General features: G+C 39.6%; 1 protein-coding gene across 5 annotated transcripts in view; it reads right to left on the reverse strand.

Moving 5' to 3' along the window:
• BTBD10 (BTB domain containing 10) overlaps positions 1-13,675 on the reverse strand; it is a 43,120-nt gene extending 29,445 nt beyond the window's left edge. Inside the window, exons 1-2 of one of the 5 annotated variants that reach the window (XM_025194771.1) lie at positions 13,558-13,657; positions 2,918-3,047 (exon numbers count right to left, since the gene is read on the reverse strand). In XM_025194771.1, the coding sequence (XP_025050556.1) occupies positions 2,918-3,018 (101 nt within the window). In that variant the 5' untranslated portion in view covers positions 3,019-3,047; positions 13,558-13,657. Of the gene's footprint in view, positions 1-2,917; positions 3,077-13,557 lie in introns of all 5 variants that reach the window. The other 4 variants (XM_025194770.1, XM_014527102.2, XM_006038274.2 and 1 more) reach the window with 4 other exon arrangements.
• Between the last annotated feature and the right edge of the window lie 484 nt (positions 13,676-14,159).

Here is a 14,159-nt window from a genome sequence, read left to right on the forward strand (position 1 = left end):
GCTCCTTTTAAGTACTTCAGTATCTCACTGTAGCAAACATTTTTGCAATTTACTCAGTTCATAAGAACAGGCTAGTGAAACTATTAGTTTATCTCTTGTTCACAGGGCTTTCCAAAGATTGACAATATCATCCACTGGTCAAATATTATTTCACACACTTTCCCTTCAACATATATATATAAAGAGTTTTTTATGCAGGTCATACTTAAGGCAGTGACCTCTTAAGTAACACAGGCCATAGATTTACTTGTATTAGTTTCTGTTTAAATTGGAGCATACCTCTTAGAAAAACAACCAAATTATATTGAATTCTCCCCCACATAAAAGCCAACCCATTACTTAATCATTAATTACCCCATTTTAAATGAATAATTTACAAATTCAGCTTTACTTTTAGTCTTACTGTCAACTTTGACTTCCAGGCCCTAGATATCATTATATTTATTTGTCTACCAGCTAAAAAAGTCGTCCATCATCAGATTTCTGTTCCCCACATTGGTCATAATAATTGATTAATAATTTGATTAACATGCTTAACAGTGAGCCTTGAGGTGCTCAGTCTGTTCAGCTCATTATTCTTAAGTCTCTTTCCCAAACACTCTCCAAACTATCACCATATTTCTTAAACTGTTGGCTCCAGAAGTGGACAATATGCGCCACATAGGTCATACTAGTTCTAGACAGAGGTAAAGAAAGGTTGTATTAACCCTGTTGGCCATACTGGGAAGCTCTCTACAGTGGATTACCCACCAGGAAATCCTACTAAGTCCTTTTCAGTCACCCCATTCCACAAGAATGGCCCATTTTCTGTGTTACTTAATGCATACCTTAATATTTAGCCATATTAAAAACAATGTGTGTGTGTGCCCAGTTTATCAAGCAATTCAAACAGGACTAAAGACTTGTTCTCTTTATTCTATCACTTCAATCACTTGTGTTGTTTGCAAACTCAGGAGCAAGTTCATATTTCCTTCTAGGTCATTTATAATGTTAAATAGCAGATAGCCAAGAACCAAAACCTGCGGGACAGGAAACACATGCACTTGACTCCTCATTTACAAATATATTTTGAGACTTAACAGAGACAATTTTGTACTGCTCGTGCTCCTTGCATAACATTTTGATTAAGCCAAAAAGCCTTTCAAAACACTATTACAGCTTCAGTTGATAAAAGTAATCTCATAAAAATGCCAAGATAGGATGCATTTTTCATATCAAAACTAAGCCCTTAATGACTGACACTAATTGCATTTCCTCTTTAAGGCTGATTAATTAAAAAAAAAAAATCAGGGTTCTCATTATTTGACCCAGGACAGATGTAGGCAACCATATCTACAGATGTAAGATTATCCACATGATCTTATTTAGTCTCTTAACTGTTGGCAAATTAGAAGACCGGAAGAAAGCTAGACTGTGCTTTGCTTTCCAAGACTCTCTAAATGAAAGGCAATATCAATGGTCCAAAGCAGGAGGTGGCAACCTATGGTGTGCAGGTCCCTCAGCAGCTCAGGAGAGCAGAAGCACAGTGTCCTACAGACTTGAATGGATGGCAAAGTTAGGCATATGTGGTTTTGGCATTCTGGGAAGGGGTGGGGGATGAAAGGAGTTGGGGGCAGAAATCAGGGGCCAATGGCATAGTCTGGATTTTAAGTAGCAGCAAAAAGCTGACAATCCCTGGTCTAAAGTATTACTTGCCAAGCTATTAAATCTTCAATACAATTTCTCTAGATCACTGGTTTTCAAAAACTTTTTTCATTTGCAGACTCCTAAAAAATTTCAAATGGAGGTGCAGACTCCTTTGGAAATTTTGAATGGAGGTTTGGACCCCTCTGAATTATACATTGGGTATCCACATACTTTTGGTTGATTACAGTCATCTTTCGTGGATCCTTCAGAAAAAGACTGCAGACCCCCAAGGGTCTGTGGACCATAGGCTGAAAACTACTGCTGCAAATTTACAGATTTAAGAAAGGTTTTTCATTTTAGCTGCAGCAGGTTAACATGCTCCTTAGAAACCATTTCCTGTTTTTCCACCAAAACAAGTCTAATAGCTACCTGACAGGATTGTTGCGAGGTGTAATTAGTTTTCATGAAGGACTCAGATCCTTTGACAAAAGGTACCAAAAATATAAATAGAAGGAAGAGGAATCTTGCTGAAAAACAGAAGTTTGGTGACAATTATCTTGTTTAGCTCCTACTCTGAATACTCTTCCGTGCCTGAGGAAGGATGTTTGTACCTGAAAGATTGCAAAACACAGTTTTTCCAACTATTTAGTTGGTCTAACAAAAGATATCAGATTTACCCAAAGAACCTTGTCTGCCTATGTCCTGAGACCAACATGGCTACAACCAACAACCCTAAACCATGCTGGAAAAAGTATTCCTTTTGTTCCATAACCGCCTTCATATCAAGTATTTTCAAAGCAGTCTCAAGTTGGAAAAAGAAAACCCTGTTGAAAGTCAGCTTCACATTTAGCAATAAAGAGACCACGCAAGTTTGCTTAAGCAAACAAAGACATGCAGAATGAAACATTCACACAGGCAACTACTAAATCACCCCCATGAACAAGTTGTGAATAATCTAAAGCATGATGTTAAACACAGTTGGGATGTCAACTCATTGATATAATTACTAGGAAATATTTCCTAATAACCAATTTCAAGTATGCATGCATCAAGGCACCTATTACATAAATTCATAAATTAGATTGATGGAAACAACAGAAAAAATACAAACATAGGAAGGCTGATGATAATTCAGTGAAATTAATGCTTTTAATGATGATTTCAGTAAATTAAAAGTCCCTTGAAAGAACTTTCAAAATTCATGACAGGACTCACCACAACCAAATACAGTAATCTTAAGAAAAAGTTTTGTTGAAGCTCTGAGATGTGATAGAGTTTATATGCCACCTACCTTGAATGTTTACAAAGTTTACGGGGTCTATTATGCAATTTCCGATCCCAACTCTCTGGATCACTGGAGTTACTGTCATAAGGATGAGGCCGTCCTGCCATTCCACTGCAAGCTTCCTCACACTACTGCTCTGAAAAGCATACATGCAGCACTCATAACCTACATTAAAAGAGCAGTGTCGACCTTTAAACAATGCCTTACAGAAAGAAAGATAGATGCAGAATTTAAATTGCTCTGTTAGTTTATTTTTTAATACAGACTAAAGAAACTGGGACACACACAAGCATTCATGGCGCAATCTTACACTTTCCACCCAGCCTGCTGACACTGACTCTAAAACCCCTGCACTGAAACAAATATAGTTCTATATACTTTGGAGAAACAACTTTAAATATGATTTATTCCATTTTGTGCAGACAAAACTGTCACTAGTTACAAGCACAACAGGAATACTTTCATATATTTTAGCCTATATAAATGTAATTCAGAAACAAGATTATTTTTGTGAAGGAGGCGTTTATATAAAACCATTTCTTAGACATAATATACAATTATCTATCATGTTCAAAGTTCCACTCTTCATATAGCTGCAAAAGCAGAATTAAAAGCATGATCTTTATAATTAGCAAGAAGTTACACTACATTCTGGCTCTAACACCAAACAGAAAGAGTTAACTACTAAAATGTACTGAAAAAGAAATCCTTCCAAAGTCCATAAGAATTAAATATGCGTATACAATCAATTGGAGATCTTGCAAGCCCAGAGACACTTAAAACATTTTTCAAACTGGCACCAAATTCTGTGATAAATCCCTTGTCTACGTATACATAAAATGACTTATAACTACAAAAGCAAAAATTTTTAAATGAGTGACATAAAATGGTCATATTGGGACTAAAGAATACACTCTTCAGAGAACTAATAAATTTGTAATATTTCAGTTACACAAATCTTCATGAAGTCTACAGAGTCTGAGGCCAGGTACAGACATTATATTATACCTGTAAAAGTGACCAGAAACCAATCTATAGCCATAAAAGAACAGAAGTTCAGCACATGTAGACTGGTTTAAAATGGTAGAACCTGGTCTAAAATTTCCCAAAGGGCAAATGTGTGTTCTGTTCCTTAGCACTCTAAACACTTAAGGAAAGTCACATAACTTAGATCAATTCTGCCTCAGGCTTTTTGAATGTCTGTACCTAGCCTGAAAAGAGTTGTTAAAAAAGAAAGAAAAAAAAAAAAAGGTGGGGACAGAGCAAGTGCCTACTACATTGATCTAGCGACATTAAATGCGAACACCCTCTGACCTGGTCTTCATCTCTCTTTTCACTGTTATCCAGATTCCAAGGATTAGTATTTTTTTACCTATTATAAATGTTTGTTATATCTAGTAATCTTTTTAATATAAAATATCTCACTCTCAAAAATGAATTTTTATTAACAAGAAGATGTTTAGGATGGTGGAAGAAAAGAAAGAAGAAACCCATCCCACACTACATACTGTACCTGGAAAGTCTTTTCCAATACCGGGTACAGTGAATGAGACTTAGTATTTTAAATTTCATTAACTCAGGTGAAAAAAAAAAGGCTTATGCTCTTCCATGTAAGCATCTGTGAATTATCTAGGTTTTATAGAAGGTTGTTGCATGCATTTCTTACAAGATTAAAAGAAAGGTTTTCTACTAGATATTCTTCTAGAACAATTCAATATACTTTTCAGCTACCTGTTTAATATATATTCTACTCTATTTTTAAACATGTCACATAAGCACATAATTCATGCAACTTCATAATACACTAATCCAATTTTTTGCCTTACTGCTTACCATAACAATCAAACATCAACTATCTACATATTGATTAGGTCCATAAATCACTTAAGTGCATAAAAACTCTCAGCCCTGTCTACTGTGTACTTGGCAATGTGACTGTCCTCCATTAGCTGCAAAATAAATGACACTGATTAGAAACTGTCAATTTCAAAGCTTCTAAAGCAGCTCTGTTAATTTCAAGACTGTTACTGAAGGCAGAGGCATTCCTAAGGCTACCTTCCTTTTGTACCTAATGAGCACCACTTTCATTGAGCTCTGGTAAATGCATATTCCAGGCTATGCAATGAAAGATCATACTATACAGTATAAATCCCACTCTGCCAAAACAAGTGTATACACTGCTTTTTTACTCTAATGGGACCATTCACATACATAAAAGTTTAGTGTTTTATTCCTAGTATGCTTAGGAAATGCTCAACTCGACCCTTACTTTCCTCTACCATAACACAGAATTTGTAACCAAATAGCCATACTTCTGAAATATTGATTTTGTGAAACTTTACAGTTAACCCACAGTACAGTGGCCCATCCTACAAACCAATGAACTCTCTCTCTGTGGTACATGTTAAAATTGATGCAAGAGGCAAGTGTAAGTTTTTTTAGAAGCCAAAAATCAAGGTGCTGATGCAGCCCAAGCTGTTATTTTCTATTTTTGTTCACAGTACATTAAAATAAAGTAGCTAAAGTGTGCTTGTACCAGAAAGATAAGGAACACCCCCACCAAAAAAAATTTAAGAATGAACACTCAATTATTCCTGTGTTATAGAATCAGAAACAAATAGAACTGGAAGGGACCTCAGAAAGTTGTCTAATCAAAACCAAAAGACTGTGCTGAAACTCTTCCATGATAACTTAAAATGTATTTGATCCAACCATCAGGTATGTTAGTAGACATTAAACGCATACCTATATTTATCACTCATCATACTAAACGAAGAGGTAACTTAACTTGGACTGGCAAAACACGGTGGGTTAGTATTCAGAATTACTTCAGGAATAATTACCTCGAACAGGGGTTGGCAAGCCACCCCAGCTGGAGTTTGCAACCTAGCTCCCTGCTGAAGGACACAAACCTCTGCCCCTCTCCCCAGAGCTCAAACTGTCTGCACTTACTCTTACTGGTTCCTCTGCAGCAACAGTAACCGCAAGAACAGCGAGCAGCAGGGAAAGTTGCTGAGTAGAGTACTGCAGAGGGGACAGGCAGCTTGGCACAACTGCCTGCTACCTAATCCCCCATGCTGCTCTGGGTAGGGTCAAAACCAGCCCAGGAGCCATAGGTTGCTGAACCCCAACCTAGAACTTTGTTTTTCATTAATTGTTAAGACAGGTACAATATGCCTAACATTTTAGTTCACAGCATATAAAAGACTTGATTCTATCTTGCTTTCACCTTGAATCAATAGACTGTATTTAAATATGTTATGCTATCAGAGAGGAATCATTTGGGAGCCATACAGCATAAATAGAGCAATACAGAAAGAAAAAAAAAAAAAAAAAAATCAGGTCAGAAAATGAAAATACATTTTTCAACTGACACTATACAAGGTACTTAGGTAGGCAGCTGTGTAGTTAGAGCATGTTAGAACCCTTAACTCTTCAACAAATTCCACAGATTGTCATTAAAAGCTTCCCAGCATTCCTAAACCTTGTTTTGTTTAGACCCCAAAAAAGCATTCAATGACACTGTACTTAAGACACCTGTGAACTGTGCAAACTAACATCATTACCCTAGCTACTGTTAATTTTCTTTTTCCCCAACCACTTCTGATTCTTAATAAGTTCCCCATAACCATCTATTAAGCCGCACAAGCTATATTTCCAGAATCACTTTGTAACCAATAGCAAATTTCAATTCACTTACTTTCTTCAATAAAAACTACCATTTGAACAGCTCAGTTTTAACTTTTATTCCAGGAAATGAGACAGCAGTAGTTCAAATTATTATGCAAACTGCAGTTTGAAGTAGTAGCCAGGCTTCACAAAGGAATGGGACAATTTTAAGTGACACTTTTTCTACAGTTCTTTGCCTCTCTTCTTTGTCTCTCCCTTCAACATTCCTCTCACTTATCATTTAAATACAGAGACAGAATCTCCAAGTAAATGTCAGTATCTCTGTTCTGTTGTATGAAGATGCACAAGGCCCAGCCTGCCAATTCCCCAAATGCATGCCAGTGGACCATACAGTAAACTCCTACATAAAGAAAAATATTTGTCCCAGCATCCTACCAACACTACCCTTGAATAGATGAGTTGTAGCGATTTGTGTTAGTATTTGACTCCTTTGCTATATTCCATCAAGGGGAAAAATATTTTCTTCCTGACCATTGGTGGTAATCAGCTAATACCCTTCAGCATTAGGATTCATGATCCTGTAATATTTTTTTCATAGCTAACATCAATATAGATATTTATTCAACTTTATTCAAGTTCAAGCATTCTTTTTCAGTTCCTCCTTCATTAGTAACAGTATAAACAAAAATAAATATGTCAAAGACAAAAGGGTGTCAATACCAAAAATAGTTTTGTAGTAGTCTGAACTGAATGAGGAAACAATTGCCAGTTCAAAAATAAATAATGTTGCCGATTCATTTTTTGACATTTCATCAAAAGAAAGGTTATTTACCATGACTCCTGACAGTAGGCAACATAAGCACCCTTTGCAAACAACTTAAAACTTTACAAACAGCATGCTGTCTAACTGCTGCATGACTAGGCAAGTCACAGCCAATACACTCCAAATGCCACCCAATTCCGTTCATGACTTTGAGAACATAGCAAGAGCCTGAGTGATAAAGCCAGGAAGGTACTGCAGGCGTATAAACCTCAGTAACTATGGTAACTCTCCTTTTTTTAAGTATTGACAGCCTGGAAACCCACTATAAATAGCCAATAAATCCCAGATCTAAAAAAAGGATTGCTAAGGAGACTTCTGGAGTGAAGAACAGTTCTAAAGGATTAGCACAGGCAGTAATCCTGTAAGAAGTTAGGGATGGGACGCCAGGTATCATCCTTACATTATTTAGTGTCCAGTGTGCTCCAACACCCCACAGAACCTGGAAGTTCCACTAGTTACTGAAACTATGCAAAGCCTGATGCGCTTTAGCCGTCGGAGTAGCTGAAGGTCCCGTTTACACCTAAAGTTATCCTCCCTAATTATAAATGGGACTTGAGGAAAATCACTGTTCAAGGAAGATTTCCATATACACCAGAGCTTATCTTTTGTATCAATTCAGAATGACAGCATAGGATATAAACAGAGCAGTATCCATGGGGCCATTTCAGCCTACAGTGTTAGAATGAATTTAGTCTTGCCACTGAATAATTATAATCCCTAAATGAGAAAGGGATGTTACAGCCTGTAGATCATTTGGTAAGTAAGAATATCTTAGTATGAAGATACTCACACGTCATTACTGCAATTGACAATGTCCTTACTGCATTACCTAGTGACTAAATTGCCACTCATTACCTGCTGATCTATGCCAGGGGTATAAAATATACAGCATGCAGAGCCCTATTACCAGGCTCAAAGTGCTGGGTTATGGACTGGTCCCAAGTGTGCAGTGCCAGTCGGGGGCATGCACTTTATGTGATGCATGCACCAGACCTGCCCACATACTGGATATGGCACACAGGATCAGTGTGTGGGCCAGGACCAGCCTAAATGCAACTATACTACCTGACTAATAAAATTATGAAATGTATAGATCAGGGGTTGATACCCCTGACCTATACATTTCATAATTTTATTAGTCAGGTAGCTGGTAAAATAGAACAGACTCTCCCACACTAGGAAGTCACAACTGTCAGACTCTGTCAGCTAATTAACTATCCATAGGTGTAGGGTGACAAAAACTTCTTCCTTCCCTTTTGGCAAACTAGCCTAGGTTTGATGGGCTACTGAAATCACTAGGGTAGGGAGTGATTATCTTGACCTGTTGTGAGTTGTTTTCACAACCGAAAAGCAGGGGGCTGGAAAATAAGAATATCTGAAAGCCAGTAACACCTGTCAACTCTTGTAGATAAGAAAAGGAATAAAGAGTCAGTATTCAGCTGACTGGCATCAGTGAGCTGAATCACTGGTGGGCGACTACACAAAGCCTCTTCCAACTGAAGTGTCAAACACATTAATTATTTCCTCTCAGTATATTCCAGATACAATGACAGATAGTCTCTTAAGAAACTGAGAACTCCCAAAATCAGAAGATATGCTGACTCCCTAAAAAGGGAGCAACTATCAAATTTCCTTCTCCGTGCCTATAGCAGTCAGAAGAAAACAAATGGGAGTGGGAATGGCACTCCTTTTCACACCCTTATAAGGGACAGGATAATATCAGAAGGCTGTGCTTGCAGTCCTAATGAAATTCGAAGTCTTCTGAAAGCCAAGTGGTTATACCACTGGCGCACACATGCATCACCTACTGAAAGGTGCACATTTGCCAAATAAATTAGCTAAATTAATCTTTAGCAATCACTGTTAAAACCCAACCTCAGAAGCACTTTAATCATTAAACTGACACTGATTAAAACCTCAGTTATAACCATCTCTTGCAATGAAAGACTAATACTAGGTCACATAAGGTACAAATAATTCAGGGCTTGAAATGATACCCATGTACTATTTCAGAGGAGTTTAGAAAACTTCCCAATAGGCAATAGGTAGCAGGAGCAGTCAAGTGAAACAAACAAGATTCTCAACCTGGACAACACTCTGAATAGAACATGCCAACTACTGTCTCCCATATTTCCCTTTATTGTACCTGGAAGGGATGAAATGGACAACAGAACAAACCTAAAACTAGAGGACCAAGGCACTGGCTTACTTTGCTATTGCTCCCTGAATTCCAAATGACTCATTTAACTTTACAGTCAGCCTAATTCTGCTCAACAGAAGCAAAAGCAAAACTCCCAGAAAACCTTGACTGTAACTAATTCACCTATTGCACACTGGCTGCCATTGCTACTGGCTTAGCTTGTGGCCCAGCAAATAAATTACAAGGCCAATCATAAGTATCAACACTTCTACTACCTCAAAAGAGAGCTCCATTTCAACAGGCTTGTGCTTAGCTCAGTAGAACACAACAGACAAGAAAATAAATTTTTGACTTACTGTCCAAAAAGTGAATCTACAAACAAACAAACAAACTTGTATTCTTAACTTGCTCTCAGACGCAATGAAACTTCCTGAAGAGATAATACATTTGGAAAGATATCTGTTTATACAAAATGCAGCGTTCTAGAAGAAAGGCTCAAAGCTACTGTATACATCTACAAATCATTTTAAACATCCTTTACTTCAGCTAGTTGAATACTGAGATTTACATAATATAGGTAGAAATAAAAATGCAAGCAAATATTAGAGCCAGGAGGTACCAGAGAATACACATAATAAGAAACAGTCCCAGGCACATATTTACAGTCTAAAAATATGGAACTTACAAACAAGACAGTTACAATTAATTAAAGACTAGTAAGCCAGCTGCCTAACCACTGTCACATGCCATGATGCTTAGAAAACATGTAGATTTTAAGGAAAAACTGAAAGGAAGATCAAGACAATGACCTGGCAGGGCATTGTTAATTTCCATTTTCTAAAAGATGTATTATGCTATCCCTTATGGATGAGAGAACATACATAAAAGCTTGTAAGAAAACATGATATATGGGCAATCACAACTGCCATCATAGGCAGAGCAGATATCAATGGTCAAACAGCACAAGAGGTTATAAACAGGATGGAGATAAAACACAGAGAACTTTTAGAGAAAAAAACTGCAGTAGTCAAGATATGATAACAAGGCCATAAACAACAGATTTAACCATGTGGATAGACAAGAAAGGCCAAATATTAAGAGATGGCGCACTGGAAAAAGAAGTTAATTTTAGAAACAGTCTAGATAAGTGGCTTCAGAGAAAGGAGCAAGTCAAAGATGAAGCCAAGATTACAAGCCCATGCATCAGAAACAATGGCACTGATGTCCTTGGCTACAGAATGAGATCAAGACCCAGATTCTATCTTCCTTTATAAGGTTTGAAACTTTGCTGCTGCTAGTCCAAGAAGTATAAGTCTTAACTTGACACTGGAGAAAGTTCATGAACAGTTCTGGAAGCAGAGGCTTCTTTCTCTTCTTGAATTAGTGCCCTTCTTACCAGCCTAGTCAGGCTCCACTTTGAATGCTCCACTTGCAGCTCCATGACTCCTGCATCTCTTTCTGGCCCAGTGGCCCATCTTCCACAGGACAGGATGAAACTCTTCCTTGCTACACAACAATTATAGCCTCAAAGCAGGGTGGATAAAAAAATTAATTTTTTAAAATTAAAAAAAATGATTTTTTTTTTTTTTACATTTAAATCAGATTTTTTTATTAAGATGCTTTTTTTTAAAAAAAAAGCTACATAACACTAGTTTTAATTTAAGATGTGTTAAAGCTCAAAGACATCAACATGGAATAGGGACTACAACTTCTAATTATACACTATATGAGACAGTCTATTCTTGTAACCTTTTCAGAAAGGTTTTATAAATAGGTCACAACAGGCCATACACTATATTAGGGGCCCAATCTTACGGGGTTCCCCAAGGCTCCTTTATAGATTAGTGAATTTTAAGGAAAGCCACTCTACCCAATGGGACTCAGTGCTCAGTCTAGAAGATCCCATTCAGCATCTCTGCAATGCTTAGATTCAGTTCTCAAAACTGTGGATGTGTGTACAACTTTGCAAGTCTGTGTACACAGAGTCAAGCCCTTACCTCTCTCTAAAAGTGCAAAGTTTCAAGAAGTTAAATAAATAGAAGATATCAAACAACAAGAATGCACTTTTTGTAGAAAACAGTGATTAAATCGAGGCTTCCTGACCAGTCATTTAAGTCATTTAAATTGATTCAATTTGATTTAAATAAAATCCACCCTGCCTCAAAAGGAAGATGGGGATTTTCTCTCTAAAGAATAAGGGGTATATACAGAGAAACAGACTGCAACAGAGATTAGGCAGGAGTGACAAGCCTGGGCAGCTGACTTGCATCATTGCACAGGAGCCCAACCCTAGTTGCCTAAAGACCTTTTCAGGCCAAAGTGGAGGTGCATAAGTAATGTGGATGTACATATCAGTTTTATGGCTAGCGACCAGGACGAAACAGGATCATTTTTAGTGACTTATGACACCTAGAAGCCTCATAAACATCACTCAGACTTCCTAAAGAAGAAACAGGAGGAGACAGCCGGATACAACAACACAATATAAAAAAGGCAGGAGGCTTCTAGTTTGGATGGGAGGAACCAGGTCTGACAGCATAGAAGATATGTAACTTAATATGAAGGTGGTAATTAAAGCCTTCCTTTAGAATGAGATCATCTAGCAACAGGCTACAAAGGGAGCAGAGGTCTAAGAAAAGAGACCTGAAAAAAATCCTATTGAAAGCTGGAGCAAAAACAGAGATTGGAAATCTCAATAAAAAAAGTAGTCGAGAGAGATACAGGGAGAAAAAGGAAAGAGCACATTCATGAAAAACTAAAGGAAGGGAGAAGATTTCAAGAGCACTGTTCAGAGCATCAAATCCAGCCAATCATCGAAGCCATTAAGGACAAAGTCATTAAGGATGGAGAAGCTGGCCTGAGAGTGGACATGAACTAGCTCAGCTGGAAATCAGCCAGAATGGAAAAGATCACCAATGGAGCAGAAGAGAAGCAAATCTAAATGTCTGGGGAAAAAAGAAGAGGAGAACCAAGTGATATCTAGGGTGGACTTTTATGGTGGGAAAGACCAAGCCATTCTTCAACTGATCATTCTCCATAAATATGCAAGGCTGTCAAGTAAAATACAAACAAAATGACAGACAGAAAGTAAAAAGAAAAAAGAAATATGAAAGCGGCATTTAATTCATTAAGAGGTAAGCCTGCGTAAATCAGTCAGTACCCAGAGATTATTCAAAGCAAAGTCTGCTTGGAGACGAATGAAACATGACAGCATGTGGAGTGTCCTTGAACCACGCAGGTCTAAACAGAACGTCTGTAAGACTACCAGACGAGAGCTGCAAGATCTGCTGGGATAAGGATTGCACCATTAATCTGCACGTTTAAAAAAAAATTAAAATGAACTAATACAAGCCCAATAAAACAACACACACAAATAAAATAAAATAGAATAAAATAAAAAATAATAAAAAGAAATACAATAAATTCACACCACGACGCTGCTGTTCAGAAGAAGCGGAGGCACATGTCTAGCTTAGGTGGTTGAAGCGTGCTGCTAATACCACCAAGGCTGCAGGTGCCGGACTGCAGGTGATCTCTTGAGGTCCCTTCCAGTCTTCTCTACCACAACCCCTCAGCGCTGTGCTCCAAAGCAGGGTTCGAATTATGGGGGAGTTTAGGGGGGCTGAGCCCCCCATAGGAGACAAGAGCCCCCCCGGGGAGGGGGGGGCTCTGATTTTATTAGGGCATCGTGATGGGCAGCCCAATTTTGTTGGCAGACCACCCCCCAGGAGTCGAAATATCATTTGAGCCCTCGTCCCAAGGGCTTTTCCCAGGACCAAATCTCAACTTCCAGCAGGTCGGTGCCGAGGGGGGGCAGGTGACACTTGGGGAGCCAGCGGGGCGGGGAGGGACCGCACTGAAGCCACCTCGCCACACCGCAGCTGTGTCCGGCGTGCCCGCTGTCTCGCGGCCCGGAAGACACCACTGCGGGCGGAGGGCGGGGGCTGCTAAGCGCCTCGCCACGAACGGTCCCCCCGAGCAGCGCTGCCCACCCCCCTCAACGGCTCCAACGGCCCCCTCGCCGCTCCGCGTCGCTCCGACCCGGACACCTACCCTGCTAGGCTCCGCTACTACCGGCTCCTGCACGTAGGCCCGGCCGCCGCCGCTGCCGCCAACTCTCGCGAGACCCTGAGGGACAGGAGAGGAAGCTGCGCCGAAAGCTCGCGAGATTTCCGCCGCCCGCCCGCAGGAAAGGAGGCGGAGCCTGCGTTCTCCTGGGGTGATCCAAGCGGCCGCTAGGCTCCACCTCCAGGTGTCGTCAGCGTACCGGTGACCTGAGGGAATTGGCGGGAAAGGGGGATCCCGTTAAAGGGCCCGTCGTGTCTTAGACACGCGGCTTGCCCCGCCGCACGGGGCCCGGGCAGCCTGGCGGTGGGGGAAGGGTACCTGGTACCAGGACCACGAGGCCGGAAGGATGCCTAGGGTGGGAGGTTCCTCATTCCCCCGGGCACGAGGAGGGGAGGTTCCTTCACAGCAGGGCTGGGCTGCATGTGCCAGGGGGTGGCGCTCTCTAAGGTGTCTCAAGAATGTTTTAATGCCGTCTGGTTTGAGGGCACAGCGAAAACGTTTGCCAGAAAGACATTGAGTTGATCTACTAAAAATATCTAATAAGCAGGTGTTTAGTTAACCCCTAGCCCTGGAGTGTGGGTTATTTA

The sequence above is a fragment of the Alligator sinensis genome, unplaced genomic scaffold (assembly GCF_000455745.1).
Source record: "Alligator sinensis unplaced genomic scaffold, ASM45574v1 scaffold1072_1, whole genome shotgun sequence".
In the NCBI taxonomy this organism is placed as follows: domain Eukaryota; kingdom Metazoa; phylum Chordata; order Crocodylia; family Alligatoridae; genus Alligator; species Alligator sinensis.